This window comes from Neofelis nebulosa, chromosome 9, assembly GCF_028018385.1.
Source record: "Neofelis nebulosa isolate mNeoNeb1 chromosome 9, mNeoNeb1.pri, whole genome shotgun sequence".
NCBI classification, from domain to species: Eukaryota; Metazoa; Chordata; class Mammalia; order Carnivora; family Felidae; genus Neofelis; species Neofelis nebulosa.
In genome coordinates this window covers 35,836,396-35,853,603 of record NC_080790.1, presented here as the reverse complement: position 1 = coordinate 35,853,603, position 17,208 = coordinate 35,836,396, and the positions used below count along the sequence as shown (strand labels likewise).

The window sequence follows — 17,208 nt, the reverse complement described above, 5'->3', positions numbered from 1 at the left end:
GAATTTAAACAGACGGAAGGTATGAAATGGTTATCCTGGAGATCAGGCATGTGCATGGACCAAGGCAACAGCCTGATTGCTGGGCACCTTTGCAGGGCACGGTGGCCCTCAGTGGGAGCCAGCAGTACTCATGGGAGAGGCCCAGAATGGGGCAGCCCAGCACAGGGCTCAGGGTGCTCCCGTTAGCAGTATTCCATGTCTGGCACTGCACTAGGCTCTGCGGGCACAGGGTGGGCAGTTCAGGGAGGCTCGCAGCTCTTACCCTGCAGTGGGAACAAGCAAGCAGCTTATGAGATCGTCATGGGCTTACCATTTTGCTTTGCAGGATGCCAGGGGAGGCCAGGGATGCTGACAGTGCAGTGGGTGGGGATCTTGCTTTTCGTTTCGGTGAGAAGTTCTATAATTATGTGAGCATGCTGCTCAGCAAGGTGTAGGTGCTCAGTGCTGTTTTGTCTGTAGCTTTATTTTGTGTTGTAAGAGTGATGCATGCCATATCAAAGGATGTTAGAAAAATGTAAAAAAAAAATCATAAATAAAAAAGTAAAGATCACCTGAAATTTACCTCCGCACCCCCCCCCCCCCCCAAAGGTAACCATGGTTAATTAACATTTTGATGTGTTATTATTAAAGGCTAGGTCTGGTCCCTGCCCTATGGGCCCTTGAGATCTGACCTCCTACCCAGGTGTGAATGACAGCTTCACACCAAATACAGCCAATGAGCAGCATGTTAGGCTAGATGGGCCAAGGGGGTGACCTCCCCATTCCTGGGGGGAAATCAGGAAGGGCAGCATGGAGGAGGTGGTCCAGGAATTGGGTCTTGAAGCCTGAAGGTCCTTTGAGCTTGTCTTGCTGTCTTTTTTTCCTCCCATCTCCCTTTGTTCAGTGTCTCTCTAGGATCAGACCAGCTCCTGCCCCCGCCCCCCCCCCCCCATCCCACATGTGGCTGAAAGGGTGGACATGCTCGAGGTGAGGCAAGTGGGGAGAGCTAACTCTATGTGAGGAGCAAAGCAGCAGAGCAGCCATGAGACACAACTCCTGAGAATGTCATTCCCCCATAGCCCCACCTTTTGTGCAGTGCACAGCCCGTGGGGCCATACCTGGTAGTCATGTAAGGAGAGTTCCTCCACCCCTACTTTAGCCCATGGCCTGGTGCCCACAATAGAGCAAGAGAAGGAGCAAGGGCATTTGTTCCACCCTCCGGGGTCTGTGTCTCCTTCCAGACAGCAGCGACAGTGAGCTGGAGCTGTCTACAGTGCGCCACCAGCCAGAGGGACTGGACCAGCTGCAGGCACAGACCAAGTTCACCAAGAAGGAGCTACAGTCCCTCTACAGGGGCTTCAAGAACGTGAGTGCCCCCCATCCCCTTGGGAGAGGCCCGGACCCACCTAGCCCTCCTGGCCCAAGCTCCAGGCAGGAGAGACCCTGGCCCAGGGGCACCTTCTAAAAACTTCCCCAGGGCACAGCAAATATCCCAGGGGCCTTGATGGGTCTCTTGTTTTGTGGGAGAGCTGTCTGGGGGTGGGTCAAGTCCCAGAATCAGTATTCTGAAGGCACCATCTTCCATGCTGTGTGTTTCTGATGCTGGCAGAGGGGAGGAGCATAGGGAGGGACCAACTTGGCATGAAGGGACAACCCGCCACCCTCCCACTCACCCCCCACCTGCATCACCCTGCCCCACCGCCAGCCTTTTCCCAGCTCGGGCCTCAGTAGAGCCCAGCAGTATCTCAAGCAGCAGGTATCCCCAGAGGGAGGGGCAAGGCCAGACCCTGTGGAGTTTGGGCGGGGGGTGGGGGAGTGCGCTAGGGATGGCTGAGGTCACTGAGGGGGTGGCTTCCTGCTGCAGGAGTGTCCCACGGGCCTGGTGGATGAAGACACCTTCAAACTCATTTACTCACAGTTCTTCCCTCAGGGAGGTGAGTCTGAGGCCAGTCCCCCTGGCTCTTCCCAACCCTCCCCGCCCACCCGCCATGGCACCTCTACAAACAGTGGGTGTCACCTTTAAAGGGGAAGGGATCCTTGCCTCCACCCTTTGCCTGCAGCCTGGAGCTGCCTCTGTCCTCTTGGAAAGGTGGGGCACTCCAGCCCCGGAATGGCAACACACCCCAGCCCTTGCCCTTGCTCTCCCCAGATGCTACCACTTATGCACACTTCCTCTTCAACGCCTTTGACGCCGATGGGAATGGGGCCATCCGCTTTGAGGTAGGTCCCCGTTGCCCCCTCCCACACCCCCTGCCCCTCTAGCCCACAGTTGGGGGCGGGGGATCTCCCTGCCCGGGTGCCACCCTCTCGGGCCTTTCAGTGGCCCAGACATGATCCTGGGTGTAAACGATCCAGTGTGTCAGCCAGAGAATGGGTGGACTGTGCCTGGTTGGCCCTGGGCCTCGCTGAAGTTAGGGACAGTCTGGCCACTCTATTCTCATTCAGCCTTTGCTTCCATTCCAGGGCTGCCAAGCCCAGGGAGCTTCTAAGGCACACGTGAATTTGCATTTGAAAAGGGGGCAAGGATTAACTCTGGGGTCCGTGCTAATAGTGGGGGTTGCAGGCGCCCAGCCCCAGAATCTATCCCTTGCCACAAAACAGGGGGAGCACCCAGCCTGAGCTAGCTTGGTGAGTGACACCTGCCCCCCAGGAGGGCCCTGCCAGGCTCTGTGGGGCGGGCAGAGACGTGGGCGGCACCTAGGCCGGCCACACGGGACCATTTGAGAGAGGCCCCGTCTGTGGAGCCCAGGCCCCAAAAATAGCTGCAGGCGAAAAGCTGAAACCTCTTTGGAGAGGAGAACCTTGCTGAGAGCTGGGCCTGATCGATAACCACCCTGCTCGGCTTCCAGGGCCAAGGGCAGCTGACAGGAAAGCAGAGGAACGAGCGGGCCGGGCTCAGAAAGCCCCTGGACGAGCCGGGGTGTAATAATAACCTGTCGGTAATGCTGCTCAGTTTATTTTTATGCCGCCAGCCAGCCGGCACGTTGACACAGGGGCAGACCGGGTGGGGTGGCCCAAGGCCACAGCCTTGCCCTGTGACCACAGGGGCCCCACCCTCTCCTGGCCACACTCTTGGGGCTAGTGCCTGTGTAAACCTACAGTGTCGTCATCTTTTTTATTTTAAAGGAATACCTGCACACAGTAAAAACCCCAGCATTACCAGGGCACGCAGGAGAAATTGATTGTCCTACCCTGTGACCAGTCTCTCGTGTATCCTTGAAGGGGCACCGAAGAGTTCTGGGAATAAAGTGTGAGAAGCACTCGTGTAATGGACCCAGCCAGGGCTCTATGAGACAGTTTTTCTCATTCGGAAATCAGATGATCAAACAGCTCACCAGGGGCCCAGTGTGTGGTGGGGGCCAGGAAGGTCTCTGTCACCCTCCTGTGGTCTTTGCTCTCGCCCTCCGGAGGGAGGGGTCTGGTGGTCCCTTTAAGGTGGTAGGCAGGTGGGGTGTGCTGTCAGTGGCTGGGTTAGGGACACTGGTGCCGAAGCCCCTCTGCTAGGCACCTTCTCAAGAGGTCCTATATCTGTGGCATCCTCCCAGGCCTTCCAGCCTGCTTCTCTGCCATGAAACCCTTTCCTCCGGTTTCATATGGGTGTGTTTGTTTATCTTAAGGACCTTCTTGACTGCAGTGTTCTGCTCTAGGAAAGCTTTTTCAGAAAGAGAGGAGGGCACTTATGTCCCCAGGGACCTTTCAATCAGCAGGCCCTAATCCTGGGTGCGCCACGGGTTGGGATCCCCATGGCTGGAAGGACCTCAAGAGGTGGGGGTGACTCTTGACCCCCCTCACTGCCTCAGACTGAATCTTTCAATGTGCCCTTAAAACAGAAAGTCAGGGGGCGCCTGGGTGGCTCGGTCGGTTAAGCGTCCAACTCTTGGTTTCGGCTCAGGTCACGATCTCACAGTTTTGTGAGTTCAAGTCCCGCATCGGGCTCCATGCTGACAGTGCAGAGCCTGCTTGGGATTCTGTCTCTCTCTGTCTCTCTGTCTCTGCCCCTCCCCCACTTGCGCTGTCTCTCTCTCAAAATAAATGAATAAACTTAAAAAAAAAAAAATTAAGAGGGGCGCCTGGGTGGCTCAGTCGGTTAAGCGTCCGGCTTCGACTCAGGTCGTGATCTCGCGGTTTGTGAGTTCGAGCCCCGCGTCGGGCTCTGTGCAGACAGCTCAGCGCCTGCAGCCTGCTTCGGATTCTGTGTCTCCCTCTCTCTCTGCCCCTCCCCCGCTCATGCTCTGTCTCTCAAAAATAAATAAACATTAAAAAAAAATTTTTTTTTTTAATTAAGAAAACAGAAAGTCAGGTCAGCTTATTGATAGTTACAATGATCTCAACCTTTTTTTTTCTATTTTTGAGAGACAAGACACATATTAATTAAAGTTGAACAAAACAGCACACAAGCAAACCTCATCTTCACCAAGCGGGAGCAGTGGTCCCGCGGCCCACCTCAGGGTCTGCCCGCTGCTCTGTTCCTCTTGGGTCCTCTGGGATTCGCCCACAGGAGGGAGCCTGGCGTTGGCCTCCCCAGCCCAGGCACGGGCCACGTGTGTACATTGCGATGCATCACAACCCTCTGTGCCTTCCAGGGCCTTTTGTATTCGACCCACTCATTGTACCAGCACGCTGCTGCTCCTTTGGAGAGTTAGGCCCAGTTGTGTGTCTGGAGGAAGGTGCGGCTGCCTCTCCCTTACCTCCCCCTGCAGTAACCCACTCCCTGTGCTGTTCACTGGCCAGGCCACATGCGACTGCAGAGTCATGGTTACTAGCTTATGCCTGCAAACCTCTGCTTCCTCTCTCTGGCTGAGCCCCTCCCGTGTGCTCTACTGGATGCCACTCATGTGCACCCAGGGGTGCCTTAGCCTGGAAACCGAGGCCTCTCTGTGTCACTGTGCCACTGCAGAGACCCTCAGCCTCCCTGCGCTCTGCCTCAGGGACAGCCGCAGAGCAGGGCTGTGGACGCGATGGACGTCATATGCCTCGGAGTTAAGATCAAGGAGTTACAGCTAGTGACAGTTCCACATGAGATTGTGCCGTGTGGGGCTGGAAATTAATAAACATTTATTTATTTAGTGTGTGTGTGTGTGTGTGTGTGTGTGAGAGAGAGAGAGAGAGAGAGAGAGGGCGCAAGCGGGAGAGGGACAGAGAGAGAAGGGGAGAGAGAATTCCAAGCAGACTCCGCGCTGTCGGCCCCGTGCGGGGCTCCATCCCACGAACCGTGAGATCATGACCCGAGCTGAGATCAAGAGGTGGGATGCTTAACCGACCGAGCCACCGAGGCACCCTGGGGCTGGACATTTGGAACTGCCAAGTACTCCAACGTGTGCTGGCAGGACAGGAGGGCGTCTGTGTGCTAGGGAGGATGGATGGTCTCCCAGAGGACATTCCCACACGTCTCCCTCCTGGTACCATCACCACTGTTCTCATATCCACACGCTTAGGGACATGGAACGGAGGCATTCCTCGGTTGTGGCTGACTGTGAGGGCTTGTACACGGCAGACCTGGGTGTGTGCAGACAAGACGGGGGGATGGTGTTGCCAGCACCCTCCGGCGGCCCGCACTAGAACGGGCCATTCCCTGCTGCCTCTGGTCGGACCCCAGGCCCTTGCCTCCCACCAGGAAAGCCTGTCAGACCCCAGTGACGTGATTTCAGGGACGCTTCGACTCCTCACTAAATCATGCCTGAGCTTCAGTGATTATTCCCCACACTTGGGCACGTAAGAGCTATCACCTTTCTCCTTTAACGTTTTCAATTTCTTCACTTATACACACCAGGCTTTAAGAGTCCAGTAGATTTACAGGATGTGCTCTGGAAAACCAGCTGTTAACTACCCACCCACACACCTGCGGAGGCAACCCCCTTCTGCTGCTTTAGGGGATTTGCACCATTCGTCTCCATGTGTCCGCACAGTACGCTTGTTGCTGCTTCCTGGCTGCCCGGTTAAAATTTTGTTATTATTATTGGTTTTTGAGAGAGAGAGCACAAGTCGGGCAGGGGCAGAGAGAAGGATACACAGAATCCTTCTGCAAGGACTGGAACCGGGCTCCAAGCTCCGGGCTGTCAGCACAGAGCCCGGCATAGGGCTCAAACTGTGAGATCATGACCTGAGCCAAAGTCGGAAGCTTAACCGACTGAGCCACCCAGGCGCCCCACTGGCTGCCCAGTTTTAGACCACCCGCTCTCTGCTGTGGGGATGAGAGCTGGGTCTCCCATACGCATACACCTTTCCCATCCCCTGGCTTTCCAGAATGCTAGGATTCAGGTGGGACAAGGACCGTGGTTTTACTCTGATGACGTGAATTTGATGCCCCGCTCAGCCTTCTGGTGAGCGGATTATGTTTTTCTTTTCCGCGCATTCTTATTTTGCCTCCAGTTAACAGTGGTCCTGGGTTTTCAGTTGCCCGGGGTCTGTGACCTCGTCATGAATTCACCTCCAGGCCTTTCTCCAGTCTCGGAACGAATGAACAAATGAATGAACGAATGGGCATCTCCCTGAGGACGCTCCTCAGCCTCCAGCTGGCTCCACCTCCTCCCCTTTCCCCCGGGTGGGTCTCCTGGTTCTGGAATTCTTCATCTCCCTTGTCCTTGCTTTATTCTGTCTTTTCAGGGGCACAGCTTCCAGCAGCTTCCTATGAAAGAGTATGTGGGAGATAACTTTGGAGCCTGTGGATGTCTGGAAACATCTTCGTTCTATTCTCCCTCTTGCTCGGTACATTGTGTGGGAGCAAAGCTACGGTGGGAAGCTGTCCTCCTTCCCAGCGGTGGTGGCCTCACTTCTTGCAAAACCTGCCCAATCCTGACCCTGTGTACAGGACCTGCTTTTGTGTTGTCCGTTTGGTTCTGTTTTTCTCTCTGGAAGCTTGTAGGATCCTCTTTTTTGCACCTGGTTTACTGAAATGCCATCATGACCTGTGCCCACAGGCAACACTGTGGGCTGTTTCCATGCACATGTGTTTCCACGTGCTTGGCCTCAGCAGGACCTGGATGCTTCCCGGTCTTCCATCCTGGGGGGAGGGGGGGGGGTCCTTCGTCTTCTCTAACCTGCTTTCCTCCATTTCCTCGGTTCTCCTGGGAGCCCCTGGTGCTTGGGCATTGTGTCCTCTATAGGAGACCTCTCATTGTCCTCTTTTCTGTTTTCCAGCTCTTTTGCCTTTTCACACAACTTTATGGAAGATTCCACTTGCTCTCCCAAACCCTCTTCTGAGTCTGTCATTTTGCTTTTGTATTTTTAATTCCCGGGAGCTCTTTCTCGTTGTCAATTATTCCCTTTTTGTAGCATCCTATTCTTATTTTAGGGATGCCGGATTTCCAACCTTCACTTCTGGTCATTTTTGTTAGTCTTTTTTCCTCCTGGAATAATTTTTCTTTCTTCCAGATTGCTTTCCTCTGTTTCCCTTAGTCTCTCTTTCTCGTCGTACAGGCCTCTTCAGATCCAGAAGATCTTATGTTTGAGTGGTAACCAAAACCCTTGGTGCACGGCCTGCCCCGCCCCTGCCCCCCCCCCCCCCCGGCCCCCAATCTGCTGTTCTCCATTTCCTGTTCCAGGACAGCCCTTCTCTGCTGCCTTCTTTCAGAATAACCTGGGAGGACCCTGTGGGGCACAGAAGGCTCAACCTGCAAGCCTTCCGGGAAATGGAAGGGAGGGTTTGCTTTTCCACCAACTGCTAAGAGCAGTTGGGAGTTTTCACACAGAAGCCACTGGAACATTTATGTCTTATAACATTGTAATAAATTCTCTGTCACACCTCAGAGGTGATTCCAACACACAGGTATGTCATGACCCCAAAGCTGAGCACTATTAGTTTAGCTTTTAAGCCATGAGTTTTCAAGCACCTTGACATGCAGATCCTTGGTAAACTAAAAGTAGAACATTCTCCTTTATTAAAAGAGCACCCAAGGTCTTCTCTTTCAGTAGCCGTGCATTAAATGGGTGTAAGACACCATGTATTTGAATATCTTTATTTGAAAAGATAAGCACCAGCCACCATGCCATTCCCACCACATGCACACACACACACGCACACACGCACACACGCACACATGCACACACTCACAAGGTGTTGACCTAATGGACATCATCAGCCTGCTCTGTAATGAAGGCTCCTCACCTATAGAGGTGTGAAGGCACACAGCAAACCGGAAGTAAAATCTGGGCATCGGATTCCTCACCCTCCCCTCCCTCCACAGGACTTTGTGGTCGGCCTCTCCATCCTGCTGCGAGGAACAGTTCATGAGAAGCTCAAGTGGGCCTTTAACCTCTACGACATTAATAAGGATGGCTACATCACCAAAGAGGTACAGGGCGGTCGAGGGTGGTGGCCGTCTGCCCCTCTTCCTCTCTACTGCTCCACACTCCCAGCCTCTTTCCTCCACTCTCCTGCCACCCTGACTGTCCTGTCTCCCTTTCCTGTCCAGAGACACGGCTCTCAGCTCAATCCTGGAGGGGACAGCAGCCAAGGGGCTCTCCTCCTCTCCCAGGCTCTTGGTCCTGGACATCGGGGTGCAGGGGATTGTGGAGCTGGTGTGCCCCTCACCGGTTCGACCAGTATTCTCAGATCATTCTCTCTCACAAGGAGGTCCTGAGGGAGACACAACTGGAGAAGCTAGGGACAGGGGGAGGAGGAGTGGGCCTCAGCTCCGCCCAGTCAAGGGGGCAGTGTGGACCCTTAAGGCAGGTGGGGGACCTCACCACACAGGTCTACAGTCAGGTTTTGTTTTGCCCAAACATTTTTTTTTTTTTTGTATATGAAATCGTCGCTACAATTTCAAATTTTGGAGACGGCACATCAAAATCTATCTCCAGCTTCTGGAGAATCAGAGGCCTGCACTGAATAGACTAGATGGGGGTGAGCTCGTCTGTCTCCAGCTTGAACACCCCGCCTGCTCACTCACTGCTGCCCTGGCAGTGCCTTCGCCCTTTGGGGCAGCCCCTCTCCTGGGGCCCTGGTACCCCCCTACATCCTCGCAGCCAGGCTCATGCCTGGCCCTCTGGCCCTGCTCCAGGAGATGCTGGCCATCATGAAGTCCATCTATGACATGATGGGCCGCCACACCTATCCGATCCTGCGGGAGGACGCGCCTCTGGAGCACGTGGAGAGGTTCTTCCAGGTGAGTGCTCCAGCCCTGGGCCTGGAGGGGCAGGGCAGCCAGGGGAGGGAGGGGGCTCCTCCTCTTAGGACAACCCTGAGCAAGCCACTCCCCTCTCTGAGCCCCACTCCCCCCACAAGGAGGTTAAACCGGCACCCCCCACCTGGCTGGTTGTCAGGATCCCCCACTCCCTGATCCCCTGAACCTCATCACAGGGCAAGCCAGGGCTTGTAGATTCCAGGGCAACTGACATACCAGGCCAGTGTTCCGGTGCCTTCCAAGAGCTCTCCCAGCTCCTCCAGAAAAACTCCGTAAGAGGAGTGGGGTTGTGGTGCCTTTGTTCTGTGTCCATGGGGACTAAAGGGGCTGAAGCTTCCACCTCCGGTTGGCCGGTGGCCCCTCCTGTGCCTCAGTTGCTCCATCTGCCCTGGCTGCCTGTCAGGGAGGTGAGGGGGTCAGAGGAGCATGGGGATGCGTTCTGGGAAGTGTAAGCCCAAGAAAGCTGCTAGGAAGTGGCTGGGTGTGGGGAACAGACTGGGGAGATGCCAGAGAGGTCAGCTGTGCCACGGAAGTAGCTAGGGAGGGCACTTTACGTGGCCTGGATCCAGGGTAGGAGATAGATGGGACAGGCCGGGATGGAGGCGACCCACAGACTCACTGAGGGCATGGCTTGAATTACAGAAAATGGACCGGAATAAGGATGGGGTGGTGACCATTGATGAGTTCCTGGAGACCTGTCAGAAGGTAGGTGGCATCCGGAGCTGAGGACACCCAGGGTCCTGCCCCTGCCAGTCCCCGAGCTCCTCCCGACCTCCAAACTCCACGTTCACACTTTTGTCTGGGCCCCATCCCTTTGCCACCTGCTCCATGCCAGCCTACAACCCACAGCCCGTGGCCTCAGCATCCCTTAGACGGCCTTATAGTGCCTCACACCAGAGGGGACAGACGTGGGCCAACAGGAGGATGATTGGGCCGTTGGCCCTCCGGACAGGGTCATGCAGTGAGAAAGGTGCCTGGAGCCTCCCCCAGCATTGCAGGTGACCTTCGTCTGCAGAGCAGCCTTGTGCGCGAGTGGGAGCGTGGCATGTGCCTCCACCGGCCTCAGCCATCTGCGTCGCTCCCAGAGTGGCCTCTCAGGTGCCCCTGGCCTCCATCTGAGTAGAGCCAGGGGACTTTGTCCGTCAGTGAGACAGCAGCCCCCAGATGGGCTTGCAGTCAGGCCGTGGGGCTGAAGACAGGCTGTGACTCACCAGCTGCCCCTTCACCCAGTGAGACAGACAGAGTGGTCACCGCAGGGTTCCGAGTCCCCGGCGAGAACCTGCTCAAGGTAGGACCAGTTTGGGCACTGTCCCGGCCTGCCCACCCAGGGTCTGACCAGGTCTCTCATCCTTCTCTCTCCACACAGGATGAGAACATCATGAGCTCCATGCAGCTATTTGAGAACGTCATCTAGGACATGTCGGTGGGGAGGGGTACTTGAGTGGCCATTGCCACCTCTGCCCCCAAAGAAACCTCAATCCTGCCAGGAGCAGCCTCCATGAGAAACTTTTTTCTAATATATTTGAAAAAGTGAACAGTTTGCTCTGGACACACGCATACACACACACACACACACACACACACACACAGCCCATTCCTCTGGGCTGGTGGGGGGTGGGCAGAGGTCAGGGAGGGGCTGAGTCTGGCTGGGAGCTGGATCCAGGTGATGAGAACCACATACCCCGGCCAGTCCCTGTCCCAGGCCAGCGGGGTGGGGCTGCCTCTGGACTGGGCACTGAAAGAGCAGTGTGTGCAGGCTGCCGGCCATGGGGTGCTGCCAGGGAAGTGCTCAAGATCCCCTACAGAGGAGGCTCCAGTCTCCAAAGGCCCTTCTGGTGTGAGCCCCCTCACCCCTCCCTCCTACCACCCTTCTTTCCCGCCATACATGGGCCAGGCTCCGGGAGCTACTCTGGCCTTCCTGTCCCCCGGCCACTCCCTGCCCACTGACTACACTCCCAGAATGCCTGTCCCCACAGGACGCTTGAAGGGGCAGCAGGATCAAGGGAGGGGGGATCAGGAAAGAGGTGGTGATGGAGACAGCCTGCTGTTTCCTCGAAACGCTTCCCTGGGGTCCCAGATGCCTGCCACTCCACTGAGCTGGGCAAGCTCCAGTGATAAGGGGCCCATGGACTCTCTTCTGTCCGTCCTGGGGAGGGGGATATTCAAGCTCCGGGGTTGGGCTTCTCGGTGGAGAATCAGAGGGGAACTGTCTGCCGAGTCCACTGAAATGGAAGAAGCTTTCCTTTGCCCCCGTCCTAGCTCAGTCGGAATGAAGTGGGTAGGGCTGCCCATTCGCCTCAAGCACTAGAGTGTTCAACCCCAAGGTCTTAATAGGTCCTGAGAAGAGGTCGCAAAGATCAGGGACTGGGAGCCAAGGAGCCCAGGTGGCAGAACAGGCCTGAGAAGGGGCTTCTCCTTCCTTTCCTGTCAGCCTCTGTCTCCCTTGGCCCCCAGCTTGGATGAGCGTCCCCACTACCACTTCCTGGTTAGGGTCCTGAAGCAGTGTGGCCACGCCTCCATACACAGGCTCACGCAGCCCCCTACAAAAAGCACAAGCACCCAGAGTGGCTCAGGTTGCAGCCCACAAGGGGAGCCAGGGACACCCTGCTTTTCCAAGATCAGGCCCTGCTAGTGAGCTGAGGCCTGGGCTGCAGTGGCCCCAGTACAGGCAGCCCTGGGGAAGAAGCATGGGGGTCAGTTCTGTGCCTCAGAGCAGTGGGGGCTCAAAGCCCATCCCCAGCCCAGCCCACCAACATTCAAAAGCACAAACCCCAGGGACTCTCCTTGACTGGGTTCTGCTCTGGGGATGGAGGCTGATGTCAGCCTGAAGACAGAGCCAGGAATGATGGCTGAGGGGCCTGAGGCTGAATTGTAGGCCAACGGAAACCTGCAGGAGAGAGAGATTAGCTGCTCCCACCCGTCCAGGGCTCCCCAAGAAGGCACCCAGTTCCAGGTAGCATGGGCCTTTCCGAGGAACATTCCCATACAATACATTCCACCGGCTGCCATCCCGTCTCTGCTCAGGCCTGGCCCTAGGGTGAGCAGGGCCCTCAAAGGAAAGGTGGGATGGTGGAGGCTGTGGAGACTGGCCTGATTTGGCCGCGGGCACCCCTTGGCACCCACACACAGGTGGTCCTCTCCCTTGGAGTTGCACTGACACCCCGTCTCCGGTTTGACTGGGGTGTCTTTCTTCCCTCCTCCAGGAGGGCATCAGCTTTCCCTGGCTCAGGGATCTTCTCCCTCTCCATCCACCGCCAGCCCAGCCCTCCCAGCCAGTGTAGCTGTGCTTCTAAGGGGCCGTAGGAAAGGGTCACCACCATGCCCCTGCCCCTCTTGGCCTTGGGCCAGACTGGCTGCACATCCAACCAGGAGGGGTCTGTCTCCCACGCTGGGATGCGGACTGGCCGCATGTCTGCATGGCAGAAGTGTCTCCCTTGGGCGCAGCCTGGGAGGGTGGTTCCTGTTCTCAGCGCCCACAAATATTCAGTCCTGTATATTTTAATAAAATAAACTTGACAAAGAAGAGGGACTCTTGTTGGCTTTATCCCAACTCTGAATTGCAGTATAGCCCTTCCCATCCCTGCTGCTATTAGCCATGGCTCCTGCCCAGTGCTGTGCTGGTAAATGTCTTTTGCATTCCCCGAATTGTAGCATTTGCCAATTTCCACGCTCGCTGGATTTCAGGCTCTCGCTGTGGTATCACTGAAGGCGGAGTCGGGAAGAAAGAGAGGCCCACAGTTGGGAAGCCTTTACGAGAAGCTCCAGTCCTGCAACCTATGCAGAGCCAGTGGGGCAGGGTGACTTCTTGAGGTGCTACTTGTATTTCATTCCCAGACCATTTTTCTTTTCCAGTTCCAGGAAGTCATTTCTGCCGTGTCCCCTTGGCTGGAGGGTGCAGGTCACAGGGCAGAAGTAGAATCTACCTGAAGGCATCCTCCTTTCCTGGTTTTATTTTCAAAAGTGTAAACTCTGGATTATGCCAGAGGAGGGGCAAGAAGTGAGAACCTGACAGGGAAGAGATGAAGGGGTTTCCCCCACTCAAGGATGGGGAGGAAGGAGGTTCTGGGGTCGTCTGCTTCAAGGACCAGACCCCAGGCCACGTGACATCACCTCCACAGTGAACACAGGCCCACGCCTCCATGAGTCACCAGGTCTGGCCGGTGGGCATCTCAACAATAGTTGGGAGGAGAGACGACAGGAACCCACTTTTACCATCACACACACCAAGGGCTCCACTCCGCCTGAGCTCCAGGGCCTTGGCACAATCCAGGTAAGGAAGCCCTGACCTTGCTGTCTAGGATGGGATGTCCTGCATTTGCCATGGGCTGACCTCCATGCTGAGCACGTTCACTCTGGTCACAGCCTAAAGAGCACAGGTGGGGAAGCTGGGCTAAAAGGTGTTAGGTCCTCCCAGCTATTAAAAATGGGGCCAAGGAGTGGCTCTAAGCTGGGTGTAAGCACTGAACCACCTACTTCGTGACGGGCTACAGAGCTCAGAGTCAGGAAAGTCCACCATCCATCCATGTAGCCATCCTGTCACCCATCCATCATCCATTCATCCATGTATCCATCCACGCATCCATCCGTCTATCTCCATTCATCCATTTCTACATCTGTTTTCCACTCATTGACTCAGTACCTTCCTCACCTGGACACCCAGTGCAGAGATGGTGACCAGGCTATGCCCCCTGTGTGGCTGGGTGGCAGTGAGGGGTTCAGAAGGAGCCCTGAGTTCAGGGACAGGAGACCTTAGTCGTGACCTGGGCCTGAACTTGGGACAAGTCCCATTCTCTCTCTCTCTCTCTCTCTTTCTGTCTCTCTGGGTCTTGACGTAGAAGACAAGGAGGGAACACTTTCCAACTCATTTTAAAGACTGGTATTACCAGGATTTTTTAAAAAAATCAATCATAGGATAAGAAAAAAAATTACAGGACATTCTCAACTATGAAACAAAGATGTAAGAAATAAGAATATCAGTAAACTCCTTTCAACAATGTTATATTAGATGTACATGATATATGCAATATATCATGACAGATAGGGGTTTACCCCCCAGAAGTGCAAGGTTTAACATTTAAAAATATAGGCTTTTCAGTTTCCAATAACATGGAGTATCTGGGTATCTGGATTATTCCTTCCACCTAAAACAACTAAAAATCTAGAATAAAAGAATTTGTTAGAAGCATCATTGAACTGCCCAAATGGTAAAGCCTTCTTGGACCAGGAACTGAGTGGATGTGGAAATTCAAGATGTAAGCAGAGCCCTGAAAGGATTTTTTTGAAACAGGTGAGATTGGCTGTGCTTCGGTTTCACATCCTGCCAAAGCCCAAGGAATAAGAGATAAAGCCCAGGATCCACTCAGGTGAGGAGTCTATCAAGAAATCCTTCCTCCCTAAAACTGGAGCACCAGTTACACCCTTGGAGATAATGAAGGTGAAATAGAAGAAAACCCAGCCGTTCCCACATTCTCCCAGGAGACTGCAAGAAAAGTTGACTACCTCAAGCCCTCGGTAAAACAGTAGGAAAATTCACCCCTAAAATTAGGAATCATGAGCTAAACCCCGTGTGAATTTGCAGCCCAAATTCACACAGAAAATATGATTGGGAATTTAATTTGTAGCGATCCTTGTACAGTTAAGGAAAATGAACAGATTTCAGTCAACAATGACTAAGTATTCAAAGAAACAAGGCACCGTAATTGATATTTAGCAGAAACAACAGGTTGCATCAACAGACCCAGAGGGCTTCAGATAATGGAATTACCAGACACAGCTATAAAATGACTCTATTTAATATGTTTATAGAAATAAAAAGCAGGGCCACCTGGTGGCTCAGTCGGTTAAGCCTCCGACTTCGGCTCAGGTCAGTATCTCACGGCTTGTGAGTTCGAGCCCGGCGTCGGGCTCTGGGCTGATAGCTCAGAGCCTGGAGCCTGCTTTCGATTCTGTGTCTCCCTTTCTCCGCTCCTTCCACACTCATGTTCTGTTTCTCTGTCTCTCAAAAATAAATAAACATTAAAAAAAATTTTTTTTTAAGAAATAAAAGGCATACTTGAAAAGGCATATAGAAAATACACTATACTGAATGCCTAAGCATATGTGAAAAAAGAAGTAAAACTTCTGGAAAAAAAAATACATATATATATCACATTTAAAACTCAAGGAATGGGTTTAACAGTAAATCAGACCCAGCTGACAAAAGAATCAGTGACTTGGAATTCTAAATCTAAAGAAATTATTCAAATTGTAACTCAGAGAAACGAAGAAATAGAAACTATGATACAGGTAAATAAACAGAAAATAGAGTGAGAAAATAAACCTTAAATTTCAATGGGATCCCTAAAGAAAAAAACGGAAACAGCCGGGAAGTTCTAGACTTGACCAACACTGTTTTAGTCATGGTTCTTCTGGTGGAAGAGGATTGGCTCACGCGACCATGGGGACTGGCAAGTCTGAAATATGCAGGGCAGGGTGGCAGGCTGGAAACTCAGGCAAGAATTGAAGTCCAGAGTTTGCAATCTTGAGTCCAAGATTCATAGGGCAGGCCAGCAGGGCAGAACCTGGGGCAAAATTTCTGTGGTAGTCTTGAGGTAGATTCCTTCTTCTTCCAGGAAACCTAAGTTTTGGCTCCTAACGCCTTCAACTGACTGAATAGGCCCACCCACATTCTGGTGGGTAACCTGCTTTACTTAAAGTCTCCTGATTGTAAATAGCGAGCGCATCACAAGATACCTTCACAGAGACATTTAGATTAGTGTTAGGCCCCATAGCTTAGCCAAGTTGACACAGAAGATTAACCATTACAGAAACAAATACACTGATTTAAGAAATTCAAACAAGTCCCAAGCAGGCTAAATGAAGGAAACTGTCACCTAAGACATATGATAGTGAAACTGCAGAACACCAAAGACAAAGATCACCGAGCCAGACAGACAGGAAAGAGCGACAGACTGACAAATGACATCTCATCGGTAACGATGATGCTAAAAGACAGTGGAATATCTTCAATGTGTTCAAAATAACTGCCCACCTGGAATTTTAGACTGGGCAACATAAAAATGTTTTCAGACAAACACAACTTTGCCATCAACAGACACTTGAGAAAATCCTGAGAGATTTACTTCACCTCCCCCAGCTACAAAGTCCATGGTACGAAAGCATGAAGAGCACAGACAGCAGTAAATATTCAGCCCAGTTCCCTGTTCCAGGCACTGCCTCTGTGAAACTTCCCTGGTGCGTGCAGTGTCCTCCTGCTACCAAGCCTCTTTCCCCACACTCTCACGGGCCCCAGGGGTACCAATTGGTCTGAAGACCACCCTTCCTGCAGGATGTGGCCTTTCACATACTAAGCCATCAGCAGCTTATGGATTAGCTGCCCTGGGAAGGGTGTCAGGGCTGGTCCAGTCAGCTGTGTGGGCCAGGATGAAGTGACTGGCCACCCAGTAATCAGAAGTCCGGACTAGAAAGGCTGCCCAAGGTGGAGCGGGTGGTAGGGATTGAGGGAGGCTTCTTATCTAAATCTCCTCCTCCCCTCCACCCTGCCCCAAGATAGAGAAGATACCTCTAAGGACCTGTGACATTTAGGGCACAGGGCCCATGCTTCAGTTCTGGAGCTTTCGGTTTCATCCCAAGCACATCAGTTTACCTTGCTGATCCTCCGTTTCCACGCTGTAAATGAACAGAAAAACAATCCTCTGATGGAATTGTTACAATGATTAAATATCAATATTTACTAGCCTCTTGATAAATATGCACATCTTTTCTTCTTACCCCACAGAAGTTTTCATGTATTTTTTTCCCCTTCTATATAAGGGTGACTCATACCAGTAAGTCACCAGAGAAAGGACAGATGTTTCAAAAGGAGTTTCCAGGTATTGGAATGAATTGGAAATAAATCAATCTGTTATGGTTCCCAGTTTCCCTGGAAACCCCAAAGCCTATTTGGGGACCAGTTGGCTAACGGGGAGCAATCTGTACCAGTGAGGCCATATTGGGTAACCCATAGTCCACATGCCCCACCCTTCTGCCACCAATCACTTCGTGGCCAGGTTGACTGATCTCGCTCGCTCTCCCTCTCCCTCTCCTCTCTCTCTCTCTCTGTTCTTCT

At 53.3% G+C, this 17,208-nt stretch overlaps 1 protein-coding gene across 2 annotated transcripts in view; it reads left to right on the top strand.

The window, feature by feature from the left end:
• The window catches only part of KCNIP3 (potassium voltage-gated channel interacting protein 3), an 89,689-nt gene extending 77,065 nt beyond the window's left edge, over nt 1–12,624 (top strand). For both annotated transcript variants that reach the window (XM_058683242.1, XM_058683243.1), the window contains 7 exons: nt 1,221–1,345; nt 1,844–1,913; nt 2,129–2,199; nt 8,163–8,270; nt 8,979–9,083; nt 9,744–9,806; nt 10,468–12,624. In XM_058683242.1, the coding sequence (XP_058539225.1) occupies nt 1,221–1,345; nt 1,844–1,913; nt 2,129–2,199; nt 8,163–8,270; nt 8,979–9,083; nt 9,744–9,806; nt 10,468–10,515 (590 nt within the window). In that variant the 3' untranslated portion in view covers nt 10,516–12,624. The remainder of the gene's footprint in view (nt 1–1,220; nt 1,346–1,843; nt 1,914–2,128; nt 2,200–8,162; nt 8,271–8,978; nt 9,084–9,743; nt 9,807–10,467) is intronic.
• Nucleotides 12,625–17,208: the final 4,584 nt, after the last annotated feature.